The 13,576-nt window shown below is 43.8% G+C and overlaps 1 protein-coding gene across 4 annotated transcripts in view; it reads right to left on the reverse strand.

The window, feature by feature from the left end:
* Positions 1-13,576, reverse strand: part of TKFC (triokinase and FMN cyclase) — a 222,592-nt gene that overhangs the window by 98,748 nt on the left and 110,268 nt on the right. For all 4 annotated transcript variants that reach the window (XM_086955605.1, XM_086955604.1, XM_086955606.1 and 1 more), the window contains exon 2: positions 8,799-8,907. In XM_086955605.1, the coding sequence (XP_086811731.1) occupies positions 8,799-8,804 (6 nt within the window). In that variant the 5' untranslated portion in view covers positions 8,805-8,907. The remainder of the gene's footprint in view (positions 1-8,798; positions 8,908-13,576) is intronic.

A 13,576-nucleotide genomic window follows, 5' to 3' on the forward strand; every position in this document is an offset into this window, starting at 1 on the left:
CTAGGGTGGGCTCCCTCACTGCCTCTTTCTTCGAGTTCAAAATTGACTACTGCTTTGAACCATTTTTGGATGAGGCAGAACCCCCCTATGCCGGAACCCTGTACTTAAAGTTCCGTCTAGGAATCCTCCCAATTCAAGCCTTTACCAATTCATGGAGGTCTGGGAATAGGGAGTCTAACACACCATGCCCTTTCTGCCCTGGGGTGATCAAAGTGGATGAACATGTAATTCTATTTTGCCCAGCCTATCAGGGTCCAAGGGAAAAGTGGCTTTTGCCACTTTGTTGTAATTTGGGTCTGAGGAATTACAGCATCGCCCTTAGAATACTCAGAAGTAACACAAGTCAGCTCATTGTCTATGCAGTCTCAAGGTATCTGATGTTTATGTGGCGGTTAAGACACAAAAACGGTGTCCCTCTAATGTTGCTGTGTACTAAAGGTTTTAACATATTTTATCCTGGTTTTACTGTCATTTATCTAGTTGGATCTCTTTTCTCTCTTTCAAACGCCTGTATTTTATTTATTTGTATATCATCTGTATTTATGTATTTATCTTGCACTTTTATGGCCTTTAAAGCCGAAATGATGATATGATTGATTTAATAAAAATACTTATTAGGCATATTGATTTAATACGTGCTCCAGTGAAATAAGCAATACAAGAAGACCACAAGTAATATAAGTAGAATGTACCATAAAATGCTATAAAACTAAGCAAACTAACCAAACATCTTCCAAAAGAAGGTTGCTGAAAATGAATGGTCCCAGACCCATTGGGGCCATCGAAAACAGAGAAATATTTTTACCGACCACTGGCAACCGTCAGTACCTGACAATACAAAACAAGCTTGGGGCAATTATTGTGCCTTCTGGTATGGCCAGTAAAAGTACCATTGATACAGCAATAAACAACAAGCATAGTGAAAACCACCAAACTTCAGGATGGCAACCAACATTATCTCAGAAAAGAGACAGACCCATTGACCATAATGATAATGATCCACGTATGCTTAATGATGAGAAACAATGGAAAACCCGGTTCTCTTCACAATCTCTCCAATTTTCACATTTTCACACAATCATTTAGAGCCGGTGCTCAAAAAAAACTATGGTGGCTTTGTGGCTCAAATGTCGCCGTAACGGGAGACCAAAAAAATAAATGAAGACTCAATATCAGAGGAGAAGGGTCCTGGCACTGTGGTGCCGTCATCTACTAGTGAGAACATTCAGACATCTGTGGACATAAAATACTGAGCCAAAAGCAAGGCTAGTGCAGATAACCAAAAAAATGGTCTAATTACAAACTTGAGTGACAATTATCCAAAAGGTGAGGATACTCCAACTGACAATATAAACTAACGCTATAAACTAAATGCGCTTAACACAAGATATAATGGCCACATTGAAGCAGAAGCACTTAGTTTTTTTTTCATTCTACGAAAATGGAGGAGCAAATAGACAAACTCCAACGGCTGGCAACTCAGCTCAAAAGTACTGGTGGGAACATGCATAAATTGTAAAATGCAAATACACAAGCTGAAAAAAAATTGCCCAGACGGGATAAACATAAGCATGGGCGAATTTTGCGAATCTCGCGTTTGCGAATTTTGCGGATTTGCGAACTCGCAATCCGCAAAATCCGCGAATTCTCGCGAATTTGCGGATTTTTTTTTGTGTTTGCGCGGGTTTCTGCCAGTTCGCGAGGGTTTTGTACAATTTCGCAAATTGCGAACTTACCTGTCGGGTCGCAAGTTTCGCGAACTTGTTGTTTCTACGTGTCCAGCCTGTTTGGGACACTCTTCTTCATCACTGCCACTCTCTGTCACCACTGCCACTCTCTGACTACTCATGCCACCCTCTGGCCCACCCATGCCACCCTCTGTTTCATCACAGCACCCTCTGGTTGTCCAGTCAGTGTACATTATTGTGGCAACGCAAGCACACCTTCCCTGCCTCAAGTGACCTGAATTAATTTGGGGCTGATTAATGTGTCACAGAATATTTTTTTAGCTGGCACCTGCTTCCTTAGTGCTTCCTGATTAGTGATCTTTTGCACTTGCTAAGTGCTTTCATTGTTGCAAAATTAGTTACAACACCTGCCCTGCCCCAACTGACAATAATGAATTAGGGGCTGAAATAATGGATTTGAACTTCCAGCCTGGCTCCTGCTTGTCTCCCTTAGCTGTAATTCAGGACCTTTGTGGCATATGTGTAACTATTCTGAGGTTCAGAGCAGGGTCACATAATAGTTTCAACTGGCAACTGAACTCTGGAGGGGCCCCTCAGGAAGCACTACAGGAAATGGCTACTAATGATGAGCCTGAACTTTTGAACCTGGTAAGTAGTTTCAGTTTTGCTAAGATCGTATTTCTGCAATTTTGCACTTATTCGCGGGGCGCGAACTCACGCGAACAGTGCGAACAGTGCGAACAAAATCCGCTGCTTGCGGATTTTGCGGGAGATTCGCAAATCTCGCGGATTGCGAATTTACCGAAAATCCGCAAAATCCGCGAGCGAAACTGATTTTCCGCCCATGCTTAGATAAACATTGCTTCTGTGGAAAGATAATTGATTAACTGAGCGCACTCCCAAATATAACTTCAAGTCATGTTTGGAAGTTGGCAAAGAAATCAGGTGCAATTCAGCAGAAATTTAGCACACTGGATAGATGCTGTTAGTTATTTTTAACTTCTTTTTAGTGTTTCATTTAGAATAAAAACAAGAAAAAACAGCCTGTGTGCCGTCCAAAACAACACATATCCTGAACATGTAATTAACAAACAATACAACTGACATTCCCAATTTGCATAAAATCTTTCATAAAGAGATCAGAAATGCTCATGGCAGTCTGCCTGGGCGTGACCTTGGGCCAAGAAATCTTGAAAGTGATGTAGCCATTTGCCTCATATTCTCTGGTACTTCCCAGAGCAACCCGTACATATGTAAATGCATTCTTCAGCAAGTATACAATAATCCATACTCCTGAGAAACTTCGAGTAGCTGGGCTGCTGCACACTCGCCAATATCTACCAATAACTTTTTTAGCCACCATGTATCTTGTATGCAATGGTAGTTTGCCTCACGCTGATCCATCACAATCATTGATAAGCCCCAGGATAGCACAAGTGTTATTGGGAAGATGATAACCTCCTGCATCTTTGAATGAACTTTTGATCAATACCACTATCAATATGGAGTTTTTGACAGGCCCAAATCATATGCTAGAAAGTCCCGGTTGCAGTTGGCAATGGAGGATCCTATACAATCTATCTGGGGTATAGTACACCCAATGGAATAATTTTAAGTGGAAGAGGCGTAATCTTGCTGAGATCACCAGCACCCTGGCTATCATTATATCTCAATCCAGAAGTCATCTTCCGATGCACCAAGGTCAGCAGTTCATCTGTCTCTCAAGTTTGTGAGTGTGTCTGGCGTATTTACCATCAGTGCCCCTACAGAGTCATGAAATACCTTTTGTTCCAATAAATTCTAAGACTCATTTTGCTGCTAGTGAGTTACAGTCTGGGATAGGATTACGGCATCTTTATGTTTCTTCAAGGTGTGGTACAACTGCAGAAAATGGAAGATCTTGGTTTTTTGCAAATCCGATTCTGCGTATGCTCTGATGTGTGAGGATTCCGGTACATCCCTAAACGTAGAGATCCCGATCCTGTTCCATTCCTTAAAACCTTCCAAACCATAGATAATTTAATTAAAAATCATACAATAGGCAGTTCCACAGAGGAAGTTGTGTATCATCTGTCCGGCTCTAAAACAAAAGAAACTCGAAAAAACTGCTAAACGCAAAGAAACAGTCTAAAGATTATAAAAGGGAGACATGGCTACATCATAACCTTCTCCCAACATATATAACGAAGGACAGAATTGTGCTCATCAAAGGAAATTTTATCTCATTAGTCTCTGAAGTTATAGAAGATTGAGACACAATCGCTCCTCATAAACAGTGCAAGGAAATAAAAAAACTAAACAACTGGAAAAATATACCAAAAGATCTTCCCTTCACTAAGTTGGTACAGAATGAATAAATTCCGATACTTTTTTAATACAAGTGAATCAAAAAGAATGAATCAAATATTGCTCAGTACGTGCAACATATTACAGACATAGGAGACGTAGTCACAGCATCATTTCACATTGAACTAAGGCAAGTGGCCTCATGATCCTATCTTATCTAAGGAAACAAGTTCACCAAAAGAGGGGTAGAGCGGTTTACAGACCTCAAAGTCCACAGAGAGGATGTACACCACTAGTAAACACACTACACATCTCCTTAAGAAGACAAAACAGTCCAACACAATCAGGGTCTACTCAATATATGTCTGACCCGTGACTATGCTCGAAATACCAAGAGCCATTAGCCCAGTGGGCTGAGTTGCTCAACATAAGTATTCAATCAGGAAAAGAAACAGGAGCAGCAAGTGCCTACGCTATCTATCTGAAACAACCAACTGAACGAGATATAGGTGAAGAAACTATTGAACCTGTCCTAACTTTCACCCCGGATTAGATAAGCGAAAGCCTACACAACATACTAAATAGGTCTTCTAGCCTGAAACTACAAGCAACAGCAACTATCCCCGCCCTTGCAAAGCTTGAAACAGGACATCAGGATATTAGCAATGTAGAGCCCATGCCAAGGCATACACCACCTCTGAATAATTTGTCCTCAAGGTAGCTGACGAAGGTAACATGGAAATCTGTTGCCACAATACATTCAGTGTCGTCTCGCAGCCCGATATTTCTTACACGGGGCATAACAGTATGTCTTTATTGACCACCTGATAGTCCTCACTTTTAAGGGAATCATCTTGGGAATCAAAAGGAAGGACATAAATCTAGAATTAACTAAATATTCAATATTATAAAACCTACGAAGCAAATAAGGTCCCCTTAAATACCTTACAGAAAGAATCTTAGTACAAGCATATCCAGAAGGGAGTCATGTTATAAAGCACGAAACAACCATAAAGCCCAATATGATACTGAAGTATAGGACAGGTCTTGGACAGCAGGGTCGCTTGCACCATCAAAGAAATGTAAATTGCAGGCTTCTAGTCAGAGCATTCGACTGGCATATAAATCAGCTTCCAGTTCTGGGAAGTTTTGTGTATCAGGAGGGGACTAAATCACTAAGACGTCTTAACTGGAGCAAGAGTAAAGAATCAGAATACGAAAGTTGGAAAATAGCTAGAAGTATTTTCCAGGCTACTAATTAATGCCAGAGAAACTAGACCAGTGATCAATATATCGAACTGGAGTGACGTGCTTACTGAACTTCAAAACAGGATAATAACTCAGAAACCATGCAAAAAGGTCCAGCATAAGTTTGAAACCTTGCAGAGGACAAATACTTGGGTGGTATGCAATAGAATTAAAGGTCATGAAGCGTAGTCTTAATGAACGGAGTTAAAAAAAAGCACGAAGGCCAAGACAGAGATGATCTTCACGTTCATAAGTTTATAAAGAAGCTCTTTAAAATTGGTGTCGGGAGGAGAAACAAGATTTACAGACAAAAGAATGGGAAGACATAAATACATGAACCAGGGTAAACAACTTCAACCAATTCTCGAATTTTATTACAAAGACTATATGAAAATCCACAGAAACATAAATGAAATGCAATTCTAACTGAGATGTGAAGTGACTTTGTCAGCTCTTTAAATGCATTTCAATCCTAACGCAGGTCAATGGGAGGTCTTCTTATCAAATACTGACCATATTAATGTAATGGAGAAAACTCGAGTTCAGAATCTAAGAGCTGCACAGCCAATCAAGAGCACATGACCCACAAGATGACAATTAACTTCTTTAAAGCAGATGGTGATTTCTGATCTGATTCTGTCCACTTACTATCCTTTTTACTTTATTTTTTGAAAACCAGGTGATACCAGATTCATGTATCTAGCGTCTCATCCAGCCCGGGAGCAGCCATATGAATACGCAACACACGGAGCTCTGGATTGTACATCTTTATTCCTACGTATACAATTACATACTGTTCTCTAATTATGTCATAACCGTTAACCACACTTTAACACCTCCCAACCAGTTACGTACTTCCTCTGTTGAGTCAGCCCAGAACCACAATGGTCCAAGCACACAGTCTCATTAAACTACATCGCCCCCTTGTTAAAATAAAAGTACAATCAACACTTACATAATATTTCTTCTATAAGTCATCAAGGTGCTAGCAGAGGTTGGCCAAGTCGAGTGGCATGAAGTTGTTGAGATGAACCCTGCTCATGCACCAATGGTACAGGTTCTGATGCTTCATTTGGACTATCAGACAGGACAGCCTCACTACTAAATGTAGAAGCTGACAATTGCAGAAGTAGGCGCGTAAAATGTGACTAGTCTGGTGTGACGGACTGTCCAGGAAGATGGGCCGTCACCATGTGTCCTTTGCATGTCACAACCTTCAGAGGATCAACAGCAAACAGAGAGTCTGTTTTCTGCTTTCGCATCTGCTTAACCAGAACTAAATCACCTTCACTGAAGGCTGTGTCTTTGGCTCTCCAACGCCAATCGGCATGCATCTTCATTTTGCACTTTCGAGAAGTGTCGATGACATGAACCTTATCAGCACACACTAAGTGGTCTACTGTCCATTGTGGCAGTTTGGTTCTGATAGCTCCCCGAAATAGCAAGGTGGCAGGAACTTTAGCCCGTTGTGGAGTAGTGAGAAGTTGAACGACAGGCAAGGAGGGTTTGACCCAGGTTAATTCAATCCCCTTTAGTGATACTCGCTGAACTACACTTTTGCGGGTACCTTTGAATCATTCCACAACACTATTTGCTTGGGACCACAGAGGTATACTCTTCTGGTGCTTTTTATTCATTTTGACTAGAAACTCTCTGAATTCTTTGCTGTATAGCGGCGGACCACTGTCAGATTTATGAGGGGGGGATACCTCACACTGCGAAGATGCTGTCCAGCTGCTCAATTACCTTGTCATAGATCTTTAGTCAGGGAGAGGGTGAGTTAGGTGTCATATGCGTAGAAGATAATGTTGAGTCCATGGCTCCTGATGATGTTGGCCAGGGGAGTTATGTATACGTTGAAGAAGGTTAGGCTGAGGGATGAGCTTTGAGGTACACCGCAGGTGACGTTCTTAGGAGTGAGGAGAAGGGAGGGAAAATGATCTTCTGAGTTCTTCCTGTGAGGTAAGATGCGATCCACTTGAGGGCTGCTCTTTGGATTCCGATCTAGTGGTGTCTGTTGATCAGTGTTTGGTGGGATACAGTGTTGAATGCTGCTGAGAGGTCGAGGAAGATGAGGGCTGCTGTTCCTTTGTGGTCTAACAGCATTCTGGTGTTGTCCGTGGCTGCGACTAGAGCGATCCTGGCGTTGTGGTTTGCTGTGAAGCCGGATTGGAAGGGGTCCAGAAGGTTGTTGTATTACCAATGTCTAGTTAGCTGGATGTGGATAGTTTTCTCTAACACCATGGCTGGGAAGGGGAGCAGGGAGATGGGTCGGTAGTTCTTGGGTTCTCCTGGGTCTGCTGAAGGTTTCTTAAGCTACAGCTTCACGTCACCATGTTTCCATTTCTGGGGGAAGTGGATCGTGGGGATTGAGGAGTTGAGGACCTTGGTGAATTCTGTGCTGATGGGTTGATTGTCGAGGTTGGAAGTGTGGTAAGGGCAGGGGTGTCCTTGGGTTTAGGAGTGGAAGGATCTGATGATAGACGCTGTTTCGTTCTCAGTGAGGGTGTTCCATGAGGAGAGCTGGTATGGGTGGGTGTTGGTCTGAATGAGGAGGTTGACTACATCCGTGGCCGGGGTTTGGGATTTGGAAGTCTTAGAAGATGGAGTTGATTTTGTCATGAAGAAGTCCGCGAGTGCTTAAAGCACATGGTAACTTTTGGTAAATGAAAGATGCATTCCCCTTACACCGTAAGGATTTTGGAGGAGGTTACTATTGAAACAGGTTTAGCACAATTCACTTTTCATTTCTCACAATTATATACCTTTGCGTAATTTAAGGCACACTATTAGTGATTTAGCTAATATTAGACGAAGCTTAAACAGGTCAAAACATTTTAATCTGACATATTAGCCCTGCTAACTGGCCTGCTGTGAGACAAAGCAGGTAGGCTTTACAAATCAACACGAGGATGGTGTACAGCCACAATGAAGCCCACAATGGGCATTCATCTTTTTGCATGTTGGGCATTTTTACAATGGAATTACCTAAAAGAAAAACATTACAATTGTGTTTTTATCCAGTCATATGCCATATTTTAGGGAACTCAGATGTAGGGAAAGGTTCCCACGAACTAGAGCCGAAAAATGCCAGCTATTTAGTCAAAAGCAAAATTAGTGACAACAAGCACTTTTCTAGAGGTCACGAGATGATTCACCTGACCTTCACAAGTAAACAAAAAACCGTAGCAGAGACAAGGTAAAGAGAGGCTGCATAGCCTCGAATCACCTGTTTTATGAAGCTTCTCTACACTCACTTGCGATGTGGATCATTTGAGAAGCTTAAACTCACCTGCTTTGTTGACCACGCAAGCAGCATGGACTGACCTGCTTTGAGCACCTCCAGTGAAGCCTGACAGTGACTTACCTGCTCTGTAGACACCTCAACTGCAGCCAGGACTCTATTAGTTAAGAGCCACTGAGCAGCCTGAACTCACTTTCATTGGGGACAACCGAGGCACCTTAATATCATCTGGGAGGAAAGCACTAATGCAGTCTAGACTCACCAGGGTTGGTAACCACCACAGCACACTGTAATCACCTGCTTTGGGAACCAAGTGGGCAACCTTTTCTCACCTGCATGTTGCTGTTGAGTGCGACAGGTCAAGCAGAGATGTTGTAGATGCAGATGTTCAGAAGCTGAGATTTTTAGGAGTCAGTACTGTTGAACACGGTACACTGACACCTAAAATAAACCAGAGACATAAAAGTGGTCAGTGAGTGATTTCACATTAAACAGCGAGGCACATATACCTTAAAAGCCATCAGACCCCTGCAGCGCATAATCATGATCCCAGCCTGTGTCAAATCGTAGGATTAGATAAGTGACTGTAGCAGCAAATGTATACATTTAGGGGCATTATGGTCATACAGACAGACAAAACATTACACTGTCTTTTGTTGATAACGCTGTCCCTTTACAAAATACAGAATTTATTGTGGATAAATGTGAATTCATGCTGCACGCAACAGGACTTGATTACCCATCAAACATCAGCACAAGAAGTGACATCACTGGATCTCCCATCATCTACCTACACAGAAAGTGACATCAAGAATTTCCCATTATTAATTTGGACAGGAACTAGCATTACTGGTTTTCCCACCAAAACCGTCTTTAAAAGAAGCCAACCAAGAGGACTTCATTTCCCATCACCCATCAGCACAGGAAATGACATCAAAGCACCCTGCACTCCTCCGTCCTCCTGGGACTTACTTATTGGCAGCTGCAACACAAATGTGCGGTGGGTGCGGCAAAGGCCAGCCCGTTTGCGCTCTTCTGCGCCTGCCGTGAGCCAAGCGCAAGGAACCCTGAACCGATCACCGCTCAGAGATACCCAACAGCACTCCTTAGGTTGCTAGACCCCGGACGCTGTTCCCTCAACTGCTGCAGTGCCGTGCCTCAAACCACTGCAGGAGCTTTCACCTGCACCCTCTGCTGTTTCTCCAGCAGCCACACCTCCACGCAAATACTAATAATACCCTCAACACCCCCAAACACGCCACACAAGCACCAACAATGCCGACACCCCCACCCTTTTACCACATCACAAGCCACAGCAAACCTGTATGTCAACACCCCCTTGCATGCATGCTTCTAGACATACAATCACACAGCAAACACACAACTGAAATGTTGGCACCTGCTGAGTAGAGATGCACCGACATCCTCTTTATCACAGAGACCTGACTCAACCCCTCATCGACTCCAGACACTGCCATGGCAATCCAAGCGGGCTACAAGATCGCTTGACAGGACCGCCTTCACAAGCCAGGAGGAGATATTGCTATCATCTACAAGGAATCCATCAAATTCACAACATCCACAGAGAAAGCCACCCCATTAATGAAAAACCTGCACTCTAAGCTGCAAATCTCAGAAAACTTAACCATGAACAGAACCCTTGCCTACCAACCTCGAGCCACCTTTGCCAACCTGATCACCAACTTTGTGCCTCCGCTCACCATTGACTCCAAAGCCTACATTCTCCTCCGTGGCCTCAACTATCACCTGGAAGATCGGAACAACCCACACACACCGCAGGACACACATTGGACCCCTCTTCACCATGAGTGACAGCATCAAATAAAACTCCAGCACACTGCTGACATGGACCGAACACTCCATCATCCACTTCCAAATCAACATACCTCAAGTCAATATCCCTACTAGGTTCAGCATTCCAAGGCATAGCCTTGGCAAAATCACAGAAGCAGACTGGCTCAGCGCCCTCAACCAGGATCAGCCTAGCCCCACAGACAACCTTGCCAAGAAAATCAGAAACTTTCACAGCTGTATCAAGACAAGAACTGGGCTGTAGGAAAGTACGATCTGCTTTCATGGTTACCCCTGCTTTTTGCTGGTGTTATTCGGTTTTCTGACTAGTCTGACTGAGATTGGTACCTTCCCAATTGGCTACTGGTATATGGTACTAGGGTACCAAGGGCATAGGTACACCAGGGGTCTCCCATGCGCTGCAGCAAGTATTATGCCACCCATGAGAGACCACTCAAACTGTGAATTCAGGCCTGCCATTGTAGCATGTGTGAGCTGGTGCTAGCACCACTCACCACAGGTATAGGTTTCCTTACTTCTGGGATCACTGCATTTAAAACCTATAAGTCACCCCCAAGGCAGGCCTTTCAATCCTGATGGCAGGATGCTAGGTTATAAGAATGAGGGTTCCCTGCAAGAGCAGGATATCCCCTACAAAACCAGGCATCGATTCTCCAGGCTTTGTAAATGCGGTCAGCCATTTAATATATACAGTGGACATCAAGTCAATTACGATATGTCTAACTATATATTGGCTGCACTAAAACCAGTCATGTTTGGAATCAAGCATGTTGGAATCCTACCCCAACAACGATTCCCGTGTTGGATGTAGGATCCCATGTACTGGGGGCTTCCCTCGGAAGCCCCCCAGTATTATCTGTACCAGCCTTCCAGGGTTTAACTGCAAGCTAGTGCTGCTGCTAACCACAGACATGATTCTGTACTCCTCCTGCTGAGCCGAGCTCGAGCAGGGGAAGGTAGAACAAAAGGTTATCTGTCACTGGGAGGTGTGACCACCTCCCAGACAGGACTTAGTGTATTGAGCTAGGTTGGGGATGCTTGCCAGCACCACCAGACTGCTTTGAAGGACACATTTGGTACCCTCCTTGCATACTCCAGTTGGAACCCGTTCAGGGAGCCGTTGGCTCCCTCTCTGGTGCGTAGCTGGACAAAGGACACAGGAGTATCCTGCCCTCTGTGCAGCCCGTCCTCTGGGAGGGATCCCTGAACCGTCCCAACCCTTTCCTTAGGGTACTTAACAGCTTACATGTGGGTGGCTCTTCAGATCCGTTGTGTGAAAATATTCAGATCGGAAATCACTTCAACTTCAACTGTCTGAGCACCTTGGACTTTGATGGACTTAGCCTGGAACCAAGACTGCATCAAGGAAGACTCCTGCTGCTCCTGGTCTCATCGTCCTGCCATTCTTCTGCGTCTGTGCCTGTGCTTCATCCAGGTTCATTTCCAGGTGAGGGAGTCACTCCCCTGCGTCTGCAGGCACCGCAACAAAGCTGACCGGTCTGCTGTTCCTGAGGTCCCATGGACTCCGAAAGGCTCTGGAACATGTGTTAGTTCTACAACTCCCTCGAGGCCTGCACTGTCTTCTCAGCAAGTTTGAGGCCAGTATCCCTCGTCGGAACCGCTGTAACAGAACCCCTGTGCTCCGCGCCGACTTGCCGTTGCCAAGGCTTATTGAGTCTTTCCTCCAGAGATCTTCGGGCTACAAGAAGCTCCAGCATCTCCTGCTACCAAAATCTTTGTCCTCACTGCATCCTCTGCACCATGGACCAGCATCCTTGGTTAGCTGCTCGAGGTCCTCTTGCGACTCCTGTGCCTTCGGCCTGTGGGTCCTCTTGAGGGTCTTCTTTTGTTTCAGTGGTCTCCTCTGCTTGGTCGGTGCCTGCTCTGACTCCACTGCACTTGGGAGTCCCTAAGAGGATCTTGCTGGTCCCGAAACTGCACCTTCTTCGTTTACCAAGTCTGTTGCTGCTGCCATTCAATGTTCCCCCTAATTATTATTTTCTGTGTGCGGGAATAGCATCCTTGTGTGCACACATTTTCAGACAGTGAGCGCAACAGAGAGTGATCATAGGAAACGTGCTATCATGCATGATGGAACTAGCACTACAAGGCCACACAAATAGCAAACAAACTATACAATGGAAAATAACAACACTAACTCCATGTAAAGGATGTCTCAATGAGTTGAATGATTGCCAATGATATAAATGTTCATCTGCAGCTGTTTAGTCTAGCTAGCCCAATGTTACCTCTTATTTACATCGCTAATAAATGACAGGAGAGCATTATAGGGCTTTATATATAGAAAAAGTTCATATCATTGTGAGGCTACACTCAAATTATGCAAAACAATATTTGAAAGGGTAAGTCTTGGAAGGGAACTCTAGACTTATTACCAGGTAATTCTGATCCAACTGATCAAGTTAGAGGGCAGACCTGACATTGAGCACCAGGTTATTTTAATTATGTTCACTTTTCCATTTCAAAATCAGAAAAACTGTGCACATTGGCAAATCAGGGACCTAGAGAACAGTACATCAACTCTTAGAAACAGATCAAAAAATGAATGGCCAAAAACACCTAAAACACTTTTATGGTGCTGGGTTGGACTGCGAAAGTGGTCAAGCAATATTTGAACTCCAACATCTGTCAACATTAATGCAGAGTACCTAGGTGCTAACATGAGCTTGAGTTGTCTCTCCAGCTTCAATAATAAAAATCATAAATAAAAATACCACCTATTAAATCGTGGCACTCCCTCTGTAAACATGTGAATCCAAAACTCAGTTTTGGTGTCTATCAGGGCTGCATACTTTTCCACTTTCATTCATTAAATTATCTTGGCACTGAGGTCCCTGAAGACTAAGTTTGAATGATCTGTTTCTTCTTATAATCCCTAAAATTTGAACGGTCACCTTTGGAAACCTTGCCATCTTAACTTTCGACACTACAAAGTGGAATTGCCTCCCCATATCCATTCATTTTGAATCTTCAATCATTTGCAGGAAACTTTACTATTCTCTGTGAAAGCAGGAAGATCCTTTTCTACCCTCTGCAGTAACGCAAAAACACTATCTCTGGTAACCTAATTCAATGCACCATCACCCAGATAGACAGCAAATTGATGGAAGTATTGGCAAAGCAGACAGACATGCTGATGTCCATCTGTGACGGGGCTTCAGGGCTACAGCACAAGAGGTGACTGGAAGAAACAGCTTTTATGACCCAGAGTGGCCGTAATCTGCAGTTGAAGTTGGCGAGATCTGCCAGACACAAA

Source organism: Lissotriton vulgaris, chromosome 2_1 (genome assembly GCF_964263255.1).
Source record: "Lissotriton vulgaris chromosome 2_1, aLisVul1.2, whole genome shotgun sequence".
NCBI classification, from domain to species: Eukaryota; Metazoa; Chordata; class Amphibia; order Caudata; family Salamandridae; genus Lissotriton; species Lissotriton vulgaris.